The sequence below is a fragment of the Monodon monoceros genome, unplaced genomic scaffold, assembly GCF_005190385.1.
Source record: "Monodon monoceros isolate NGI ecotype Baffin Bay Population unplaced genomic scaffold, NGI_Narwhal_1 Super_Scaffold_2, whole genome shotgun sequence".
In the NCBI taxonomy this organism is placed as follows: Eukaryota; Metazoa; Chordata; class Mammalia; order Artiodactyla; family Monodontidae; genus Monodon; species Monodon monoceros.
In genome coordinates this window covers 99147317-99166638 of record NW_021703776.1, presented here as the reverse complement: position 1 = coordinate 99166638, position 19322 = coordinate 99147317, and the positions used below count along the sequence as shown (strand labels likewise).

Here is a 19322-nt window from a genome sequence, read left to right as displayed (position 1 = left end):
CAGGGGAGGGTGTGCTGGGGGGAGCGGGCGGGGGGGCCGGCCCGGATGCATCTAGCAAACTCATTATCAGAGTAATTTACGCAGACGAGTTTCAGGCTCCAAATACAATTTCTCCTGCTGCAGGCATGCTCGCTGTTCCGTGTGGGTGTGTACGCGAGGCCTCGCCTGTGCGGGGCTGTGTGCCGGGGTCCGGGCCTCCCCACTCCCACCCCTGAGCCCCTCTGGCTCCCCGTCCACGTCCCCAGCTCCCCTCGTCCAGCCAGGTGGAGCAGTCGGGCGTCATGTCCCAGGCCAGCCTCGGGAGGGATGTCCAGAGACTCCTCCAGACGGAGAAGGAGTTCCAGTCGGCCGCGGTGAAGACCCACGATGCCCTCAGGGAGATGGAGGGGCCCGACATGAAAGAGAAAATGAAGGGGCAAATCCGACAGTGGTTTATCGAGTGCCATCAGCCTCAGCTGACCCCACCCTAAACCCTTCTTTCCCTCCTCATCCCAGTGTTGAACCCCACTTCTGTTTTGTCCTTTGGTCCAGATTGGATTCTCTTCACCATCCCGCCCCCACGCCCCGACACGCTGCTGACACACTTGGTTTAAACCTGGGGCCCCCAGCCTACAGGAACAGCGCCACACGTGACTTCCCATTCCCTAGATGGCAGAGGAAATGCCAGAATAAGATGGGAAAAGCATCCAGGGACACCCCCTGACTAGTCTCACCTCTCTATTCTGTAACCACTCCTTCCCTCTCTCCCTCTATCTCCCTGGTCCTTCATCTTTCTCCATCCTTCCCTCTATCCATCTATCCATCCATCCACCCACCCTTTCTGCCACCCATCTATCTAACCATTCATCAATCCATTTATCCTTCTGTTCCTCCACCCATCCGTCCACCCATCCATCCATCCATCCATCTGTCCATCCATCCATCCAACTATCCACCCATCCATCCATCTCTCCAACCATTTTACGTTCATTTAGTGCCCTTACTGGCCAATTCCCTGATTATCCAGATGAGTCTTTAGGTGGATCCTACCTGATCTTTGCAGACAAGACTCCAGAACAGGTACCGTGGAGCTGGGGATAGAAGACTTTCTATGGTAGGTGGAATCTGAGGTTACAGAGAGTTCTGGGCGTAAGCTGAGGGTGGCAGGGGGTGAGGCCACCTTCAGTAGAGGCAGACGTGGTGGAGGAGATGTACGTAGCCAGTGTGATTGCACGGGGAGGAGGGGATACCCAGAAGAAGCTGGAGAAGGCTTCTTAGCCAGCGAGAGGAAACATGTCTGGTGAGAGCACCGTGGCTCCAGGCCCCCGTGGGCTGGGAGAGCAGCAGCTCTGAGCAGAGCACTCCCTCAGTTGCACCCCTTTCTTCCTGGACCCCAGTCAAGTGTCTGGACTCTCAGTGCCTGGATCCCACCAGTGACGCTGGGCCTTTGGAGTCCTGGGTCCACCCCTAGCTCAGGCCCTTGGTTCTCTTGCTCCTATCAAATCCCTGTGGTCTTCTCTGAAACATCTTCCCTTGTTTGTCACAGTTGAAAATGGAACTGGAGGTGCAGGTCCAGGAGAGCAAAAAAAAGGATGAAAAGAAAAGTAAGGAGAAAAAAGAGAAAAAGAAGAAGAAAAGGAAGGGAGAAATGACCAGGAAGGGGGTAAGGCACTGCCTGGACTCATGGACCAAGTGGGCAGGGACAGAAGCTCAGAGAATTCCCAGGGGAAGGCTGGTCCTGGGAGAATCAGGGCCAGAGTTTGTGATGCGTAGAGGTGAGGGGGTCAAAGCCAAAGGATGGAGGACTTCCCTGGCAGTCCAGTGGTTAAGACTTCACCTTCCAATTCAGGGGGTGTGGGGTCGATCCCTGGTCGGGGAGCTAAGATCCCACATGCCTCGGGGCCAAAAAACCCAAAACATAAAACAGAAGCAATATTGTACAAACCCAATAAAGAGTTTACAGATGGTCCACATCAAAAGAAATCTTTAGGGCTTCCCTGGTGGCGCAGTGGTTAAGAATCCGCCTGCCAATGCAGGGGACACGGGTTCGATCCCTGGTCCGGGAAGATCCCACATGCGGCGGAGCAACTAAGCCCATGCGCCACAACTACTGAGCCTGCGCTCTAGAACTCGCGAGCCACAGCTACTGAGCCCATGAGCCGCATCTACTGAAGCCCACGTGCTCTAGAGCCTGTGCTCCACAACGAGAGAAGCCACCGCAATGAGAAGCCCGCGCACTGCAAACGAAGAGTAGCCCCCGCTCGCCGCAACTAGAGAAAGCCCGCGCGGCAATGAAGACCCAACACAGCCAAAAATCATAAACAAAAATAAGTAAATTTTAAAAAAAAAGAAATCTTAAACAAAAAAAAAAAGCCGAAGGATGTTTCTGTTCTAGGAAGCAGATACGATGCTGAGAGTACTGCCCTCCAAATCCATCCCTGTGATTAATGCCGGACACGAGGAGTACACAGGTGAGAGAGGAGGGGCTGGGGAAGAGTGACCAGGCCTGTGGGGTCTTGGGGTGACCTTGGTCCTGGGGACAGTGGACCTGTGCCATGTATCATGAGGTGGCAGTGTCAGAGTGTGGGTGTGGAGGCCGAGGGGAGAAGGCCAAAGGGGAGAGGGGTGTGAGGTGTGATTCCCTGGGTCGGGGGCATTATGTGTTTGGGTCTGAATCCTGCGGCCACAGGCCTTGGGATCAGGCCTTGGTCCGTGGTCTGGGTGGAAGCGTCAGGCAGCTCGGTGAGGAGAGGTGGACCAGCGCGTGTGTGCGCACGTGTGAGATTATTTGTGCATGTGTGTGTGAGTGCGTGTGTGCACCTGGAACCCTGACACTCCATTGCACTCCAACCTCTCCACGGTCAGATCTGTGGAAGAACCGGTTTGATAGCCTACATCCCAATCAGAGTTTTGACTCTGAGATCCTCCAGGTGGAGAAGAGGAAGGAAGTGGAGCAAGAGATCCGGATACAGGTGAGCGTCCCTGCGGGCCTCCAGCTGCTCCAGGCTCCGTCCCTCTGTCCTCAAACACCGCCACCAGCCTCCCGCCCACCACCCCACCCGCTGCAGCACGCTCTACGCACTGCCTGCCCTGCGCAGTCCGGGCTCCGTCTGGTGCATCTCGGTCCCCGTCCTCCTCTGCCTCTCCTTGGTCACCCCTTCTCCCTGGGGTGTGGATGCAACCCTGACGTGAGGGAATGGGAGTGGCTCTGAGCCTGGGGTCACACCCTCCACCCTCCTCACCGACACTTAGAGGGCTCCCTGAGGCGTGCCAGCCCTGTGGCGTGCACTCTGGAAGCATCCACTCACACAATCTTTCCAACAAAGCATGAGGCAGGCCCCGTGATTTTCCTGACATTATATATGAGAAAGCTTCATGAGAGGTCATGAAATTGCTCAAGGTCACACAGACTTTAAAGAGTGGATCTGGGGCTGGAACTGAAAGCTGACCGACTCCATCTTGGGGGCTCCTCCCCACACTGATGCCAGCTGAGAGCAAGGCTCAGGCGTGAGGTGTGAATCAGAGTTGGGGTGCAGGGGCTGAGGGTTCCAAAAGAATGACCCCCCCTGCCCCGCTGCCTTCACTGGGCTTGTCTGGCTCTTCCCTGAGGTGCCCCTCCACCCCGACTCAGTCCTCACCCTCCTACCTGTCCTCCCCAACCCCTGGTCGCCCCATCACACCCCCTGCCGTCCCCCCAGGTAAATGAGCTGATGCGTCAGGAGCTGAAGAGCCTGCGGCTGGCCGCGGTCAGGGAGGAGGGGAGAACTTCGAAGCCTCCGAAGGCAAGATGAGGGGCCAGGGCTGGCACAAGGAAGGGCACACGCCAGGGAGGCAAGGAACAGAAGACAACTGCCTGTGTGCTTGCTTTCAACCAGAAAAAGATGGGCAAGAAACCTGAGAAGAGGAAGAAAGAAGAAGATCTGACCCCAGACAGGTAGCAGACCCTGCACTTCACCAGGGGTGGGGGAGCGAGCCCTGGCCCAGGACAGATCTGACTTCCGGTCCTGGTTCTGTTGCTGTGTGACCTGGGGAAAGTCACTTAACCTCTCTGATCCCCTGTCCTCATTAACCACGTACCTACCCTACCAAACTCACGGGATAGCTGTGAGGATAAAGTAGAAGCACAAAAAAGTGCTTTGAAAGTGATGACGCAGAACTTACCAGAGGTCACTTTCTACTCACTTCTCTGGTGATGCAAGCCCACTGGTGCTGGCTGCTTTAATGGCCATCCCTCCCAGGAGCATGTACATCTTAGATGTGGTTTCTAGGAAGAGGGCCATGTGTCACCCACACTGGGTTTTTAGAGGGAGTGTCTCAGAGGGCTCTGGTCCTTCTCCACCCCGCTCAACCCCCAGAGCACCCAGCTGGGGCAAACTGCCTTCTGGGCCAGTGGGCCGGTGTCGGGCCTTTGGAGATGGCTGACGACAGGACTTTGGACAGGAGGGCTCCCTACCCCCTCTCCTCATGCCTACAGCACCGCCCCAACCCGTCTCTGTGTCCCTTTCCCTTTTCCTCGGGGCCCCCGCTGCGCCACCCTCTGCCAGGTCTGTGGACTCCCTGTTTGAAGAGCTCATCATCTTTGGCCTTCTAAAGAAGTGCGAGACACTGGCTTTGAAAGACTATGTTGGTGAGAGCCCTCCGCAGCGCCTGCTCCCGAGGTTAAGGAATGGTGCCCCTGGCCATGGCCTTCCCTGCAGCCGACTGCCACCTCCCCAGTGACCCTTCTCCTCGCGTGCCCTGCCCCAGTGGGTGCCACTCACCAGCGGGCCACCCGTCCCCCAGGTGACTGCCTCTGTCTTGGATCGACTCTGAATTTGGCAAACAAGCTGCCTATGCCTTCCCTGTTTGACATACGACAGAATGTGGCCTTGTATGGGGTTCTGCGGCTTGGTGAAAGGCAAGAGCCAGTGCCGGGCAGGTGGCTCTCGGGGAGCCTGGGTGCAGGGTAGGGTGGCCGAGGCAAGCGTGTCCAGCCTGGGCTTTCTGATCCCAGTGCCATGAACTCATGTTGGACACCGCCCCCGCCCCGCCTTCCCCGGGCCCCGCTGGAAGTCACACCCCGACTGGGCTGTCCTGGAAGTCATGTGGGCCCTCGACCTGCAGAGGAGCCACATTTCCAGCCCCTCGCTCAATCCCAAGTGACGTCCCATAGTCTGTCCCATTCCCCGAAGACCAGCCCCCCACCCCCTATAAACACCAGAGGCCGGATCTTTCTGAAGTGGTTTGTCATGTGCCCTTTAATTCCATCCCTTCAAAATCCAGGAGTGGAAATAGATGGTATAGGAAGCAGAAGGGCCATTGGGAGGAGGTGGAGGGCTTTCTCCTGACACCGCGTGTAGCTCTTTGGAATCATGGTTGCTACACCATTGGACTTCCTCCAGGGCGCCTCCCACAGAGGGCATGCCTGGGGCGTTGCCCAGACCCTAGGTGAAAGCAGTGCCACCAGGACCCGAACCTCGTCCTGCCCAGCCTGGGGCCTTTGGCCTCACCTGACACAATGTCTCCACCCCTGACCCCCTGCCGGCCCCTGTTTCCTCTCTCAGGCTCCCCAGACATACACTCCATGGCCCCCCTCATCCTCTCCATCCTCCTGGTGGGCCCCTCGGGCATGGGGAAGAAGACGCTGGTCAAGGCCGTGTGCACGGAAACCGGCGCCAACCTTTTCGACCTGTCACCTGGCAACCTGCAGGGCAAACGTCCCGGCAAGACCGGGGTGCAGACGTGGGTGCATATCGTCGTTAAGGTCTGGGTCCCCGACGGCATTTCCAGTTCTCAGACTGTGACAACAGAGCAGGGTGGGCTCAGGAGGTCACCCAGCTGCCCGGCTGGTGTAGTTTCAGGAGCTGCTGAGGTCTCCCTACCAATCCCTGCTGGGGGCTTGTGGATTCCTGAAGCCCCAGGGATGGGAGAGGTGAGGGGCAGTGGGGAGAAGAGTAGTTTCTTCTCATGGCAGAGATGAGGCTGCACACGTAGCCCCCTGAGCCCGGAGAGGGCAGGGACTCTGCTGTGATGATAGGATGGGTATACAAGGGGGCTGAGAGGTGGGGTTCGCAGGATGTGGGAAGCGAGGCTGGAGCTCCGAGGTCTGCCATTGCCTGAGGCTGGCCCTGACCGTGGGTTGGACCAGATGGGGAGGTGACCCTTCCCCAGGGACAGCTAATGTCAGTTTTCTATTCTCTGGCCTGTCCGGGTGGCTCGGTACCTACAGCCCTCTGGATTGGGAATGCGGAGAAGAATTTCTATAAGCGAGTCCCAAAAAAAGACAAGGAGGTGAGTGAGGGAGCCTGGGCAGAGCCCGTGGTTAGGACAGGCGAGCGTGGGCTTGTTCACGTCACTCCAAACCTCGCCCGTTGTGAGGCCTTGGACAAGTCCCCTGTCCTCCTCCTGCCTTGTTTCCTTATCCTTAAAGCAGGACTGACAGCCCCTCCCGTCTGCCCCCCCAGGGTCCATGTGAGGCGGAGCGTGGGCACGTGCCCTGTGAATTAGAAGCCCCTATAATGTCACTGTGTCCCCACCCACCTCCCCTCCTTCCCCAGAGCAGATGGACCCCAAGCGAATAAAGAAGGATCTCACCAAGGCCCTGTGACTGCTGAATCCTGGAGACCGCGCGAAGCTGATCGGGACCACTGACCGGCCGCAGGCGGCTGAGATGAAGGGGCTGTGCCGCACCCACGAGCGGATCCTCCTGCCGCGGCCCGATTATGCTTCTCGCTGTGGTGAGGCCCTGGGACTTGGGGACAGGCCAGAGAAGGGGTCGAGGGGCCGCCCCTGCAAAGCTCCCCGCTTCTTCCCATCCCCACTGCTCTGAGGCCTCACCTCGACAGCCAGGTGTTCTGGAAGTGTCACTGGATAAGCAGCCCAGCGGTCTGGGTCCTGGCCTGGTTCTGTAGACACGGGCAGGCCGCTTTAGTCTTTGGAGTCTCACTTTCCCAGGTTACGAGGGGAGGCTGACCCTTACCTTCCTGGGAGGAGAGGCGCGGTTGGACGTAGGGCCGCCCTCCAGAAGCACAAACTCTTTCCAGATACAGACAGAAGTGCCCACTGCCTCTCCCTGCCCCGTGTCCTCCCCCCACGCCCACAGTGCTCTGGAAGCATATGATAGAGGCCCAGGGCGTCCAGGTGACCCAGAGCCTGGACATCAGTGCCCTGGCAAAGGTGTCTGACGGCTACACACCTGGCTGCATTCTCCAAGCCATCCAAGCAGTGCTGATGGAACGGTGGCTCCTGCAATTGTCCAAGCGGCCCCTGGTGGCCTCAGAGATCCTGCGGCACCTGGCGAAGCTGGACCCGGTGTACAGGGAGGAGGAGGAGTCCCTGGAGGTGGGGCTTTGGGTGGGGATGGGGTGGGGGGAGGGGTAGGTGGGGAGGAGGGCTGAGGGCCGGCACCGGTTAGGGAGTCGGTCCTCTGAAGCCCCAGGCCCACAGCCCACTTTGGAGCCCCCCCTCTGCTCCCCGTGGAGCTCAGCTGGGAAGGGAAGAAGAATCAAGAAAAGGACAGGTGGGCAGGGCTGTCTCACCTGGTTTCCTCGACTTGGGGGGAGGGGGGAGTCCGAGAGCGGCACCTGCGTATTGGGAGCCCTTGGTTGGTTCCTGCACCAGCAGCTACTCACGTCCCCACCTCTGAATCCCTTCCCACCCCCAGGGATGGCCGTGGAAGCACAGGAGAGAGGGCTGCAGGGCAGGGGAGGGGGGCTCGCCCCTGACAGTGGCTGGCACGCTGGCCTAGAGTATTTGGTGAAGAGCAAGGGAAACCACGACTCTAGCAGGACTCAAGGACCCCAGAGGAGAGCTGAGGACGCAGATCCGTCTAAAGGGAAGGGCAGGGCCAGGGAGCAGAGCCGAGGGTCAGAGCCAGTGCACCTACCATTCCTCCTCTGCCTCCAAACCAGGACCGGTACTTCAAGACCCCGCTGGGCGAGAAGAGGATGAAACTCATCGATGACCAAGACGCCGCAGAGGAAGCCAAGCTGGTAAAGGAGGAGAAGAAAAGGAAGTGATGCTGAGGCCAGGGTGCCTGAAATTAGCGATGGGACGGGGTGGGACCCCACAGGCGAAGGGGCCAGGGACAGAGGGATAAACAGCCAGACGGCGCGGGCACCTGCTCTCTTTGCCCATCTCTGTGCTTCCCGTCCCTGGCTCTGTGCCCCTGCCCGCGCCCAGCCTCTGTCTCGCACCCCCGCTCTCCCAACCTCCCGTCCAGACCCCACCTGGGTCTTCACCTCCTGTCATTCTCCTGTCCTGTCCCCCCAGCTCTCTTCCTCCTCGAGGTATTTCAGGGAGAAAAACAAGAAAAGAAAGACAAAGGGAAAGAGGAGAGAGGGGAGAGAGAAGGTCTATAGTAAGTATAGAAAAAGAAAAAAGCCAGAGTCTGGGCGCCAGTGGACCCTGGTTCTAGCCCCACTTGGCACGAACCTCCTGTGGTCTTGCACGGTACTTTCCTGTCTCTGGGCCTCAGTTTCCCTGCCTGCGGAGTGAGGAGAGGTTGGATCCGCTAATCTACTAGGTCCCTTCTACTCTAGGGTTTGGTTATTTCTACAAGAGCATCTGGGAAGTCGGGGAGGTGAGGGCTCTTGGGCAGCGGTTGGGTGGGGTGAGGTGGGGAGAGAAGGTTCTAGGGAAAAAGACTGTAGGGAAAAGCAGGCGTTTGTGGCCACAGCAAGGGCTGCGGGTAGATCCAGTGCCTTCTATGCGAATGCTCCACCGCTTTCCTCTGGACACCCCCCCCCCCACCTGCCCAAGCTCTGCACTGCTTGCTCTGACCCGCGGGGGACTGCAGGGGTCACAGCCTCCTGCCCCTGGAGGAAGTCTACCCGCGGGCTCCCCTTGTTGTGGGAGCTGGAGTCGGGGAACTCGGGGAGTGGGGGACAACCATGCCACGGAGGGCTGGGAGCCCCAGGGTTCTCTCTGAAGAAGCCAGGTAAGGAGTGTGTGAATAGAGGTCAAAGCGTGTTCTACGTGTCATGAGAGCCAGGCGAGGGGAGACCGCTGGGTTGGTGCAAGGAGGCCCTGTGCTGGGCAGTGGTCCCCAGGGGCTGGGTTTTGAATGTCCTTTCTCCCCTTTCCCCTTTTCGCCTCCCCAGGTGGAAGTAGCCTCGTCACGCGTCCTAAGGTGCGCGAACGGGCAGAGCCACTTCCTCCTCGCTCTCCAGGTAGCGATGCCATGGGAGACCCTGGGGCCACCCAGGGAGAGGGGGGTCAGCACCGAGGTGGGCTGCCTGTAGGCCAAGCCCTCTTCCCCCCGCACAGAAGCCCGACTTCCAGAGAACCCCTGGAGGGGATTCCTCACAGAGTAGGCTGTCCTCTGCTGTTGGTCCCTGCTGTCCCCTCCCTTGCATTTGGAAGTGGGAAGGTGTGGGGCTAATTGGTGGCATTTGGGAAGGCAGGAGAAATTATCTGGTACCCACGCGCCCTCCCTCTGGGATCAGAGCCCCGGCCGCTGGAGGCCAGCGTGGTGAAGTACAGGATAGATGAGAACAGGGAGAAAAGGGCAGCTTGAAAGCCCCATCCCCCATCCCCACCCCCACCCCTGCAACAAGGTGTCACACCTTGGCCGAAGCCCTCCCCGCCTCTGGGCTCCCTTTTCCTATACCCCTGAAATTGTGGATTGGACACCAGGTCTGGGTGGTCCGTTCAACCCTGCTGCATGCAGCTTAGGGTCAGAGGGCTCCACCCTAATTCCCAGCCCCAGCCTGACGCCTCCTTCCCTGCAGCTGACAGCTAGGATGTCCGGGCTATTCAAGGGCTATTTGTGGCGTGGCCTCTGTGTGCTCCCTGCCCCTCCCACACCGGACCTGCGCCTGGCTTGGGCCCAGCACCTGCCCACCCAGTCCGCCAGTGGCATCGCCCTGCGTCCTGCCGCTTGGGCTCTCTCTCCCTGAAACTGGCCATGCCAGGGAGAAGGAGCTCCCCTCCCCACTGGGGACACCGTCTGGGGTGCCTCCGCTCGGCCTCAGCCTGCCGGGTTTGGGGGCCCCGGTCCTGCCCAGCCTGGGAGGCCCCTCAGCGCTCGCCGCTGCTGTGCCGGGACATGGCGCTGCAGAACGCCCTGTACACTGGAGACCTGGCGCGGCTGCAGGAGCTGTTCCCCCCGCACAGCACAGCCGACTTGCTGCTGGAGAGCCAGGCTGCTGAGCCTCGCTGGATCAGCCACCAGAGGGGTGAGGGGCGGCCGGGGGACACGGGGCTGAGGGCGGGGGGCCTGGGCGGACCGCACCAGGCGCAGAGGTACCAGGTGCTTGAGGACGAAGTGTGCTCCCGGGCTGTTTCTCTCCCACCCTGAGGCTTTGCCTAAACCTTGGCCCGGGAGAGAAGTCATGCGGAGCCTAGAATAGCTCCTGCTGAGCCCAGGGGCCAGGTCAGGCGAGGCTCCGCACACGGAGACACTCTCCTTGCATCTGTTCCTGTCCCCTCCTCCTCTCCTCATCTCTGCCTTTCGCCCCTACCTCTCCTCCCCGAGCCCCCAGCCCCCTTCCCCCACGCTCCCACGCTGCCCTCATGAGCTGGTCCCCAGAAGAGTGCAGGGAGCAGGGCGAGCCCCCTGGTGACCGACATGCCCTCTGTGCCAGGCTGGTGGAGAAGCCCAGCGGAGGGTCCGCCGAGCGCCCGGAGGCAGGCCTGAGGCCCATCGTCACGCGCGCAGCCTCGGGACCCGCCCTGGCCTTCTGGCAGGCGGTGCTGGCCGGGGATGTGGGCTCTGTCTCCTGCATCCTCGCCGACTCCAGCACCGGCCTGGCTGCGGACTCCGTCTTTGATACCAGCGACCCAGAGCGATGGAGGGATTTCCGCTTCAACATCCGTGCTCTGAGTACGGGCCAGGGACACTGGGGGGTCTGAGCGGGAGAGGGAAGCCTGGGGAAGGAGCTCTGGGCTCCCTCTTCCCGGCCTCTGCCCACCTCCCCCGTTGCCTGGCATCTCCTTGCCTCCCTCCAGGGTCTGAGGCCCAGGTCCCGTCTCTCCCTAGGACTCTGGTCGCTGACGTACAAAGAGGAGCTGACCACCCCACTGCACGTGGCGGCCAGCCGGGGCCACACGGAGATCCTGCGGCTGCTGCTGAGACGGAGGGCGAGGCCAGACAGTGCCCCTGGGGGCCGCACCGCCCTGCACGAGGCCTGTGCCGCAGGCCACGCTGCCTGCGCGCACGAGCTGCTGGTGGCCGGAGCCGACCCCAACATCCCTGACCAGGATGGGAAGCGCCCCTTGCACCTCTGCGGGGCGGCCGGCAGCCTCGAGTGAGTGACCCCTCGCCTCAACCCCCGTTCCACTCGTAGGGGAGGCAAAGAGACGAGCGCAGGGAGGATGAGGGAGCGCGTCGAGGGCTGGCAGGCCTGGTGAGCTGGGGCTCAGGTGGGAGTCAGGATGCGATTTCCCCCCAAGCCATCCTACCACTGGCCTGGTGGGCTTTGGAATGGCCTGTCCTAGCACCAGCTTCTGCCTCCCCAGGGCCGGAGGAGGGCTGTAGCAGGGCCCGGCTGCGCGGCCGGCGCGGGGGAAGTTGTGGCTCCTTTATGGGGAAGTGGTGTAAAGTTTTCATTTTTCTGAGCTTATGTCCCAGGCACCGTGCAAAGTACAGCAGTAAATAAGGCACGATTCTGCCCTCAGGGAACTGACTGTCCAGTGATCCAGATAGGCTGTCGAGGATAGCAGGCCCCCAGTTAGGGCCTGTGGTGGTCCTTGAGGGCAGGGTCTGGTTCTCAGCTTGGCAGGTCTGGCGTTTCCATATTGGCAGGCACCCTCAGATAAATGGGCTCGGGGACTGAACCCAGCTAACCAGACTCACAAGAAACCAATGGCTATACCCAAATGTAATAATGTATTATTTACTGTAGAGGACATTCCTTTACAGTGACCCAAATAATTGTGCCCTATATGTAGGGGGCCTTGGAGAATGAGTCCTCATAATTTTTTGATGAATCTGGAAGCCGGGCAAAGGGAGCCTTGGCAAATCTATGAACTAACTGTATGTACGACAGAGGCCTTCTCTCTACTGACTACACACACACCTGCCAAATTTCACATCTTGCCCCTGAATGGCACCACAGTTTTGATCCTTGGGTCCCCCTTTTGTGGACCTTCTTCCTCCTGTTAACCTCATCGGCCCTCAAAGGATTCTACCGACTTCCTCGTGTTATGGTTGGAGACGTGTTCTACATCAGCGTGGTCCAATACAAATACACCATGAGCCACCTATGTCATTTTAAATTTTCTAGTAGCCCTATCAACGCATGAAAAAGAAACAGGTGAAATTCATGTTTAAATCGTGGCAAATTACACGTCACATAAAATTTACCATCTTAACCATTACTTAGTGCACAGTTCAGTGGCACTAAGTACATTCACATTGTTGTGTGACCATCACCACCATCCAACGCCTGAACCTTTTTAATCTCGCCAAACTGAAATTCTGTATCCTTTGAACAATAACTCCCCCTCCCCTCCCCCCCAGCCCCTGGCAACTACCGTCTACTTTCTGACCCTTTGAATTGGACTGCTTTCAGCACCTCCTATGAGTGGAATCATACAGTATTTGTCCTATTGTGACTGCCTTACTCCGTTTAGCATAACGTCCTCAGGTTCATCCAGGCTGTAGCACGTAACAGAATTTCCTTCCCTTTTAAAGGCTGACTAATATTCCATGGTATAGATCACATTTTATTTACCCATTCCTCTATGGATGGACATTTAGAGTGCTCCCATGTTTTGGCTATCGTGAATAATGCTGCTATGAACATGGGTGTATAAATATCTGTGAATCAAGCGAAATTAATTTTAATAATATATTTTATTTAGCACAATGTATCCAAAATGTCATCATTGGGCTTCCCTGGTGGCGCAGTGGTTGAGAGTCCGCCTGCCGATGCAGGGGACGCGGGTTCGTGCCCCGGTCCGGGAGGATCCCACGTGCCGCGGAGCGGCTGGGCCCGTGAGCCATGGCCTCTGGGCCTGCGCTCCGCAACGGGAGAGGCCACACCAGTGAGAGGCCCGCGTACCGCAAAAACAAAAGAAAATGTCATCATTTCAACATGGAACCAATATAAAAAGAACACGTGAGACACTTTAGATTCTCTTTTTGTACCAAGTCTTCAAAATTGGTGTGTATTTTGCACTCGCAGTGCGTCTGCATCAGGACTAGCCGTCCTGCAAGGGCTCGGTGGCCGCACGTAGCCGGTGGCCACTGATTGGACAACGCTGTTCTGTGCAATCCCACGTTCTTTGTCTGGCCGTGTTTCAGCCCAGGCTCCCTGAGATCACACTTTGTGACAATCATTCCTTCCTTTTTTGAATAAGCAAGTGTATTTTTAACATTATTTTGGAGAATTTCAAACATATAGAAAGGTGGACAGGATAATATAATGAGCCCCCACGATCCACCACCATCTATGCCACCCACTGTCCCCACCCAACGAGGCCATTATGAACTCTCATGCTGACAGCTTTTCAGGCATTGTCTTGTATGCCGCTCACAGCAACCTCTTCCGTCTAGGTATCAGCCATTATCCTCATTCTATAGACGAGGAAAGTGTCACTCGAAGACACTAAGTTCCCTTAGCCTTGAATTTCAGGGCACACATCTTGGCAGGCGTACACAGTCTTCTGAGAGGACCATCCTGGAGCAGATCTGGTGGCCGATTTTGGTTTTGGTCTTTCTCCCACTGCCCCAGTTCCCATTTGTGCTCACTTCTGCGTCCCCTTCCCCCCTCCTCCTCCCGTCCCAGCACGCAGAGCCCTGGCTTGAGAGAGGGCACTAAAAATCCTGCAGGATGTTGCTGGATGCCCAGTGCCAGCCAGGATGGAAGGAGCAGACAGCACCAGGAGCCACCCAAGGGTCCCCCCAGGTTTGCTTTGCTCAGACCGGCAGGAACACAGGGGTGAAGGTCTGCACCCCGTTTTCCTTCCCTCGGCCGTCTCGCCCTTACTAGGTGTGCAGAGCTGCTCCTGAGGTTTGGAGCAAAAGTGGATGGTCGGTCCGAAGAAGAGGAGGAGACCCCTTTGCATGTGGCCGCCCGGCTGGGCCACGTGGAGCTGGCAGACCTACTTCTAAGACGGGGAGCATGTTCCAATGCCCGCGATGCTGAAGGCTGGACCCCGCTGCTGGCCGCCTGCGACGCCCGCTGCACGTCCCCCGCTGATGCCGAGGCCACCACCACCCACTGCCTCCAGCTGTGCCGCTTGCTGCTCTCGGCCGGGGCCGACGCCGATGCTGCTGATCAGGACAGGCGGCGGCCCCTGCACCTGGCCTGTCGCCGAGGCCATGCGGACGTCGTGGAGCTGCTCCTGTCCTGCGGCATCAGCGCCAACGCCATGGACTATGGGGGACACACGGCCCTGCACTACGCACTGCAGGGCCCGGCTGCAGCCCTGGCCCAGGGCCCCGAGCACACGGTGCGGGCGCTGCTCAACCACGGTGCCGTCCGCGTGTGGCCTGGGGCTCTCCCCAAGGTACGGGGCTAGGGCCCGAGGGAGGGCCATGGGAGCGAGGGCATGGGGAGACCCAGACCTGTGCTCCATCTTGCTCTGGTTGCAGCTCCAAACTTGGGCACATAGGTCAGTATCTTGTCTTTCATTCATCAAGTAAGCAAAGCCCAACAGGGGGCAAACAGCACACCGGCAGGAGGGGTGTATGCGTGTGTGCGTGCGCACACGTATATACACTGTGTGTGTGTGCATATAACGTGTTTGTACGTGCGTATGTGTTTGCATGTATGTGTGATGAAGGGAGACTGAGGACACTGGGGCCAGATTATAAAGGAGCTGAAAAGACAGAAGGAGCCAGGACTGATGTGGGTGGCAGGGAGTCGTTCCTCCATCAGCGGAGAGAGCTGATGAAAGAAGCATTTAGGAGGCTCCCCCTGGCAGTGGGACCCTGAACATGAGACACTCCAGACACAGGAGACACTTGCCCAGGGCAGAGTGATAAGCCTGGGTCATGAGGTTCAAGGCCTCCTGACCATCTGCAGATGGACATGGTCCTTGTTTCCAAGAGCTTAGCGGAACATACACCACCGAGACCAGCAGCTGCTATCCTGGCACCAAAGAAAAACACCTTTCGCTGTCAATTTCCAATCTCTGTCTTATTTTACGTTAATATCCCCCGAGGTGGGTTCAGCTTGCAGACCTGTGCTACCGAGGCACTGGCAGGGGACACTATCCATGCTGTGCTGTGTCTGGAGGGGCTATATAATATCACGGAGGATGCTGGGCCTGGGGTGGGGACCCTCGTTCTCCAAGGAGCTGGGTCAGGATGGGTATAGGGCAGCAGGCGCAGGTTCCCCGCCCCGCGCCCAGGCTTGAACCATCCAGCCCCGCGGAGTCCTGGACTCTCCCTGCTGCCCCTGCCTCTCTCCTTCACTCATAAACCTAGAAGCATCTGTCTAGTTTCCTAAGCAAGACCAAATAGTTAAACAGCCCCAGAGTTCGGCAGACTGGTCTCCCCTTTGGGAAAATACAAGAAAATCAACAATTAACACTAATTAATCTCCTATTAACACCAGATAATTAGGAGACGAGCAATTCCCTGTAATCTGACAGTGGTTCTGACAGCTAATGATTTCCCCTTTGGGGAAGGGGTGGGAGAAGGAGGCAGAGCAGCAAATGGATTTCCTGGGATCCCACTGCCTGTCCCTCCAGCCGTGTTCTGTCCACACTGCCTTGGGGACAGGCTGGCACAGCAAAGTGCCCCGTTCGTCCCTTCATCTGGCCTCCACGACATCCCAAGCGACCAGAAAGTCGGCATTCATCTTCCACACCCTGCAGCTGCTTCAGGCTTGGCTGGGGTGCCTGTCCTCCAGTGAGGAACCCCTCCCTGCAAGGAGGCCTCTATGGCCACACCTCCAGGCTTGCATTGCTGGAACTACAACTTGGGCAAGTTACTTAACTTCTCTGTGCCTCAGCTTCCCATGTCTGTAAAATGGGCATAACCTTGTAGGGACGAGGATTAAGAGTCAACGCACGTGAAGTGCTAAGAAAATATCTGGCATAAATTATGCACAATAGAAATGCTAGCTGTTGTGCTGTTTTCCTGTCGTGGCCATAACAAAGTACCACAAACTGGGTGGCTTAAAACAGTAGAAGTGTATTCCCTTTCAGCTCTGGAGGCTGGAAATTTGAAATCCAAGTGTAGGTAGGGTTGGCTCCTTCCAGAGGCTCTGAAGGAGAACCTGTCCCAGGCTTATCACCTAATTTCAGGTGGTTGCCCACAATCCTTGGCTTGCTTGTAGATGCATCACTCCAGTCTCTGCCTGTGTCATCACATGACATTCTCCCTGTGTGTCTGTGTGTCTGTTTTCTCTCATAAAGACAGAAGTCATATTGGATTAGGACTCACCCCAATGACCTCATTTTTAACTTGATTACATCTGCAAAGACCCTATTTCTAAGTAGGTCACATTTATAGGTACTGGGATTAGGACGTCAACGTACCGTTTGGGGGACTCAGTTCAACCCACAACAGCTGTTCCTTGTCTGGCTGGTCATCCTGCGTGGACGGACAGGGTACCAGCAGTGTGTGGTAACCCCTAGAGCACTGACGCAGCTCTGCCCCCTGCAGGTGCTGGAGCGCTGGTGCACGTCCCCGCGGACCATTGAGGTCTTGATGAACACCTACAGTATCATGCAGCTTCCTGAGGAGGCCGTGGGCCTGGTGCCTCCTGAAACTCTGCAGGTCAGATTCTAGGACCCTGAACACACACTCATTCAGCCTGTCCCAAGAGACTTCCACCGCCTAAAGGGAAGCCCTGTGGGTCCCCCCACTCTGCCCCGCAGAAGTTACTCAGAAAAAGAAAACTCACCTTGTGGACACGCGAAGCACTCCCTACTTCTAAGAGGCTCCTGGAGACCCACTGGCCACCAGCCTCCCCTCTCTAGGAGAAGCAGGTGCCACTTGTCCAAGACTCCTTCTGAGACCCTCGTTCTGCCCCCAGAAGTACCACCGTTTCTACTCCTCCCTCTTGGCCTTGGTGAGGCAGCCCAGATCGCTGCAGCATCTGAGCCGCTGTGCCCTCCGTGCTCACCTGGCGGCCTGCCTGCCCCATGCCCTGCCCCGCCTGCCCCTGCCAGCCCGCCTGCTCCGCTACCTGCAGCTGGATTTCGAGGATGTGCTCTACTAGGTGAGCCCTGGGCTCTGTGGACAGTCCCAGCCATTGGGGGCTGGGGTGGGGGAGTGGGGGGAATGGGTCGGAGGCAAGAGAAGAGTTGGGGGCAGGGCCCTAGACAGAACCACCCAAATTCCCAGACCACCGGACGTCTCTGAATCCACATCTCTCCTTCCAGATGTCCACTGCCTTTTGAGAGAGTCTGAAAGCAGATGCCCCATGCCCTAGGGGATGCCAACCCACGGCTCACAGCGCCTGGAACTCAGGACTGAGTTGAACAGATTCAGGCGGAGGTGGCCCTCTCAACAGGAGGTCCAGCTCCACAGGCAGATGTGCATGTCGTCATTCCCACCAGGAGAGGCAGATGGGCCATGTGGCCAGGTGACATCTGATGGACAGAGAGCCGGGACTCATGGCAAATGATATATACTCCTCTTGGGGTCCGCTGAGGCCCCCTCCAGCTTGTCCAAACCCTGTATGCACATTAAAAATCTCCAGGCCTGTGTTACTTGGTGCTGTCTCCAACAGCCCTTCCTCTGAGCTGGCTGGCTCACAGGGCACTCGAGATGGGCAGATTTATGGGGTCTGCCTGGATCTACCCCATGGTGCCAGCTGCACGGCATCCGCTAGCTATTGAGGGACCCCAGGCAGACCTGCCCCTCTGGCCCATGCTGTGGGGGAATAGCCACCAGGTGAGATAGTATCAGAAAAGGGCTGAAGGAGAGCCAGCCGAAGGACAGGGGCCAGAGGACGGGGGAGCAAAGAGGCTTGTGTAGGGCAGAGCCGCTGCGGAATGAGGCAGCGCAGACAGTGGGGCAGGATGGTAAAGGCAGCCTTGGGGTTGGGCAGTGAGGTGAGGGTCAGGAAGACAACGGGAAGGTGGGTGCACAGGCCAGCGAGCACCGCAGGGTAACCACAGTTCAGGTGAGAGTGAAAGACCCAGGTTTAGAAAAACCACAACAACTCTACCTACTGCCTGTCCTGTAGGTCAGGGAGCGCCAGAAGCACACCTGGTTCCTGCCTCTCTCGTAACTGCTCCTTCAATTAGGCATTGAGCTGAGAGGTAACACCCCTGGGTTCTAGTCCCAGCTCTGCCCTTAACTTGTGGAACAGAAGTCTCGTCCCTTCTCTGGGCCCAAGTTTCTGCATGTGTAAAACAAGAGACAAGGAGAAAGTCCCTTAGGGTCTCTGCAGTACCAGAATTTTAAGAACTTGTAGGCGCCCCGGCACCCAGGAGGCAGCCTGCAACCACTGGAGGGAGGGGGAGCTGCTCGGAGCCACGGAGCAGCCAATCCAGTGCACTGTGATCCGTGACGTCAAGGGTCGCCGGACGGATTTCCCAGGGCCCCAGAGTGCGCAGGCGCCGGAGTTCACAACTTTCCCACCAGCCGCTGGGAGCGAGGCGGCAAATGGCGGGGCCCAGAGGGTGCGAGGCGGCGGGGGCGGGGCCTGGGCGAGACCGACCGCGCGGAGCTCGCGAGGGCATCGAGAGGGCCGCGGAGGTGAGTGGACCTTGATTCCCCCCTGGCCTCACAGGCCTTGGGCTGACCGCCCCGTTTGGGCTTCCACGTGGGGGGCGCGGGGCGCGCGACGAGGATGGGACCGCCCGACGGGAGGGGCTGCGCCCGGAGCCCAGGCCCACAAGCAGTGGGGGCCGACCGAGGCCTGGCCCCTCATTTGTAGACGCTCCAGGCTGGGCCAGTCCCCACAGGCCCACCTCACAGGGGAAGTGGGCGCAGGCGAAGAGACAGGGGTGAGGGAGCGGCTTCTGGTCGGGCTTGTAGTCACGCGTGGTTCCGCTCACTGCTTGGGGCCTCCCCCGGGGAGCCCCGTCTTATCCCAGCTCGGGGTCCTGGGGAGAATGCCCCCCTGGCCATTCGTTTGTTTAGCAGAGGTTTGAGTGCCTCCTGTGGCCTGGGCGCCGGCGACACAAAGGCCTGGCTCTCTGGTCCCCACTAGAAAGTTCACTCTAGTGGGGACAGAGACGCTAAGCAAACAGACAGGAAAGTATCAGAGTGATAAGCCCTTCGCAGAGGAATTCCCCGGTGATTGACCAAGAGTGACTGGGAGCTATTTGAGTTCAGGTGACGTGGAAGCCTCCTCTTTGAGTAGGTGACATTTAACATGAGGCCTGAGTGACAAGGAGGAACCAGCCGTGTGAGCGGAGTGGGGAAGAGAGGGGAGTGACATGAACTGATTTCTGTTTTCAAAGATGGCTCTGGCTGCGGAGTGGCTTGGGGGAGGGGAGGGGAAGGG

General features: G+C 58.3%; 2 protein-coding genes across 2 annotated transcripts in view; both read left to right on the top strand.

The window, feature by feature from the left end:
- The window catches only part of IQCA1L (IQ motif containing with AAA domain 1 like), a 15988-nt gene extending 8012 nt beyond the window's left edge, over positions 1-7976 (top strand). The window contains 14 exon segments of the mRNA XM_029233086.1: positions 246-448; positions 975-1059; positions 1526-1642; positions 2375-2450; positions 2845-2951; positions 3678-3761; positions 3855-3913; positions 4524-4606; positions 4762-4869; positions 5523-5747; positions 6188-6249; positions 6521-6695; positions 7061-7299; positions 7869-7976. Coding sequence (XP_029088919.1) covers positions 246-448; positions 975-1059; positions 1526-1642; positions 2375-2450; positions 2845-2951; positions 3678-3761; positions 3855-3913; positions 4524-4606; positions 4762-4869; positions 5523-5747; positions 6188-6249; positions 6521-6695; positions 7061-7299; positions 7869-7976 — 1731 coding nt within the window.
- Positions 7977-10379: 2403 nt separating this feature from the next.
- Positions 10380-17355, top strand: ASB10 (ankyrin repeat and SOCS box containing 10). Its single transcript, XM_029234149.1, has 6 exons — positions 10380-10783; positions 10940-11207; positions 13896-14415; positions 16523-16636; positions 16896-17081; positions 17245-17355. Exons 1-5 carry the CDS (start codon positions 10474-10476, stop codon positions 17079-17081), a joined length of 1398 nt encoding a protein of 465 aa, XP_029089982.1. The 5' UTR covers positions 10380-10473; the 3' UTR covers positions 17245-17355.
- The last annotated feature ends 1967 nt before the right edge of the window (positions 17356-19322 follow it).

Bases quoted from the DNA above. Each gene is read 5' to 3' on its own strand.
- ASB10 (XM_029234149.1), top strand. From the start codon at position 10,474: ATGAGCTGGTCCCCAGAAGAGTGCAGGGAGCAGGGCGAGCCCCCTGGT. The intron at 10,784-10,939 runs GTACGGGCCAGG...GTCTCTCCCTAG, and splicing joins CTTCAACATCCGTGCTCTGA to GACTCTGGTCGCTGACGTAC. The intron at 16,637-16,895 runs GTCAGATTCTAG...TTCTGCCCCCAG, and splicing joins TGCCTCCTGAAACTCTGCAG to AAGTACCACCGTTTCTACTC.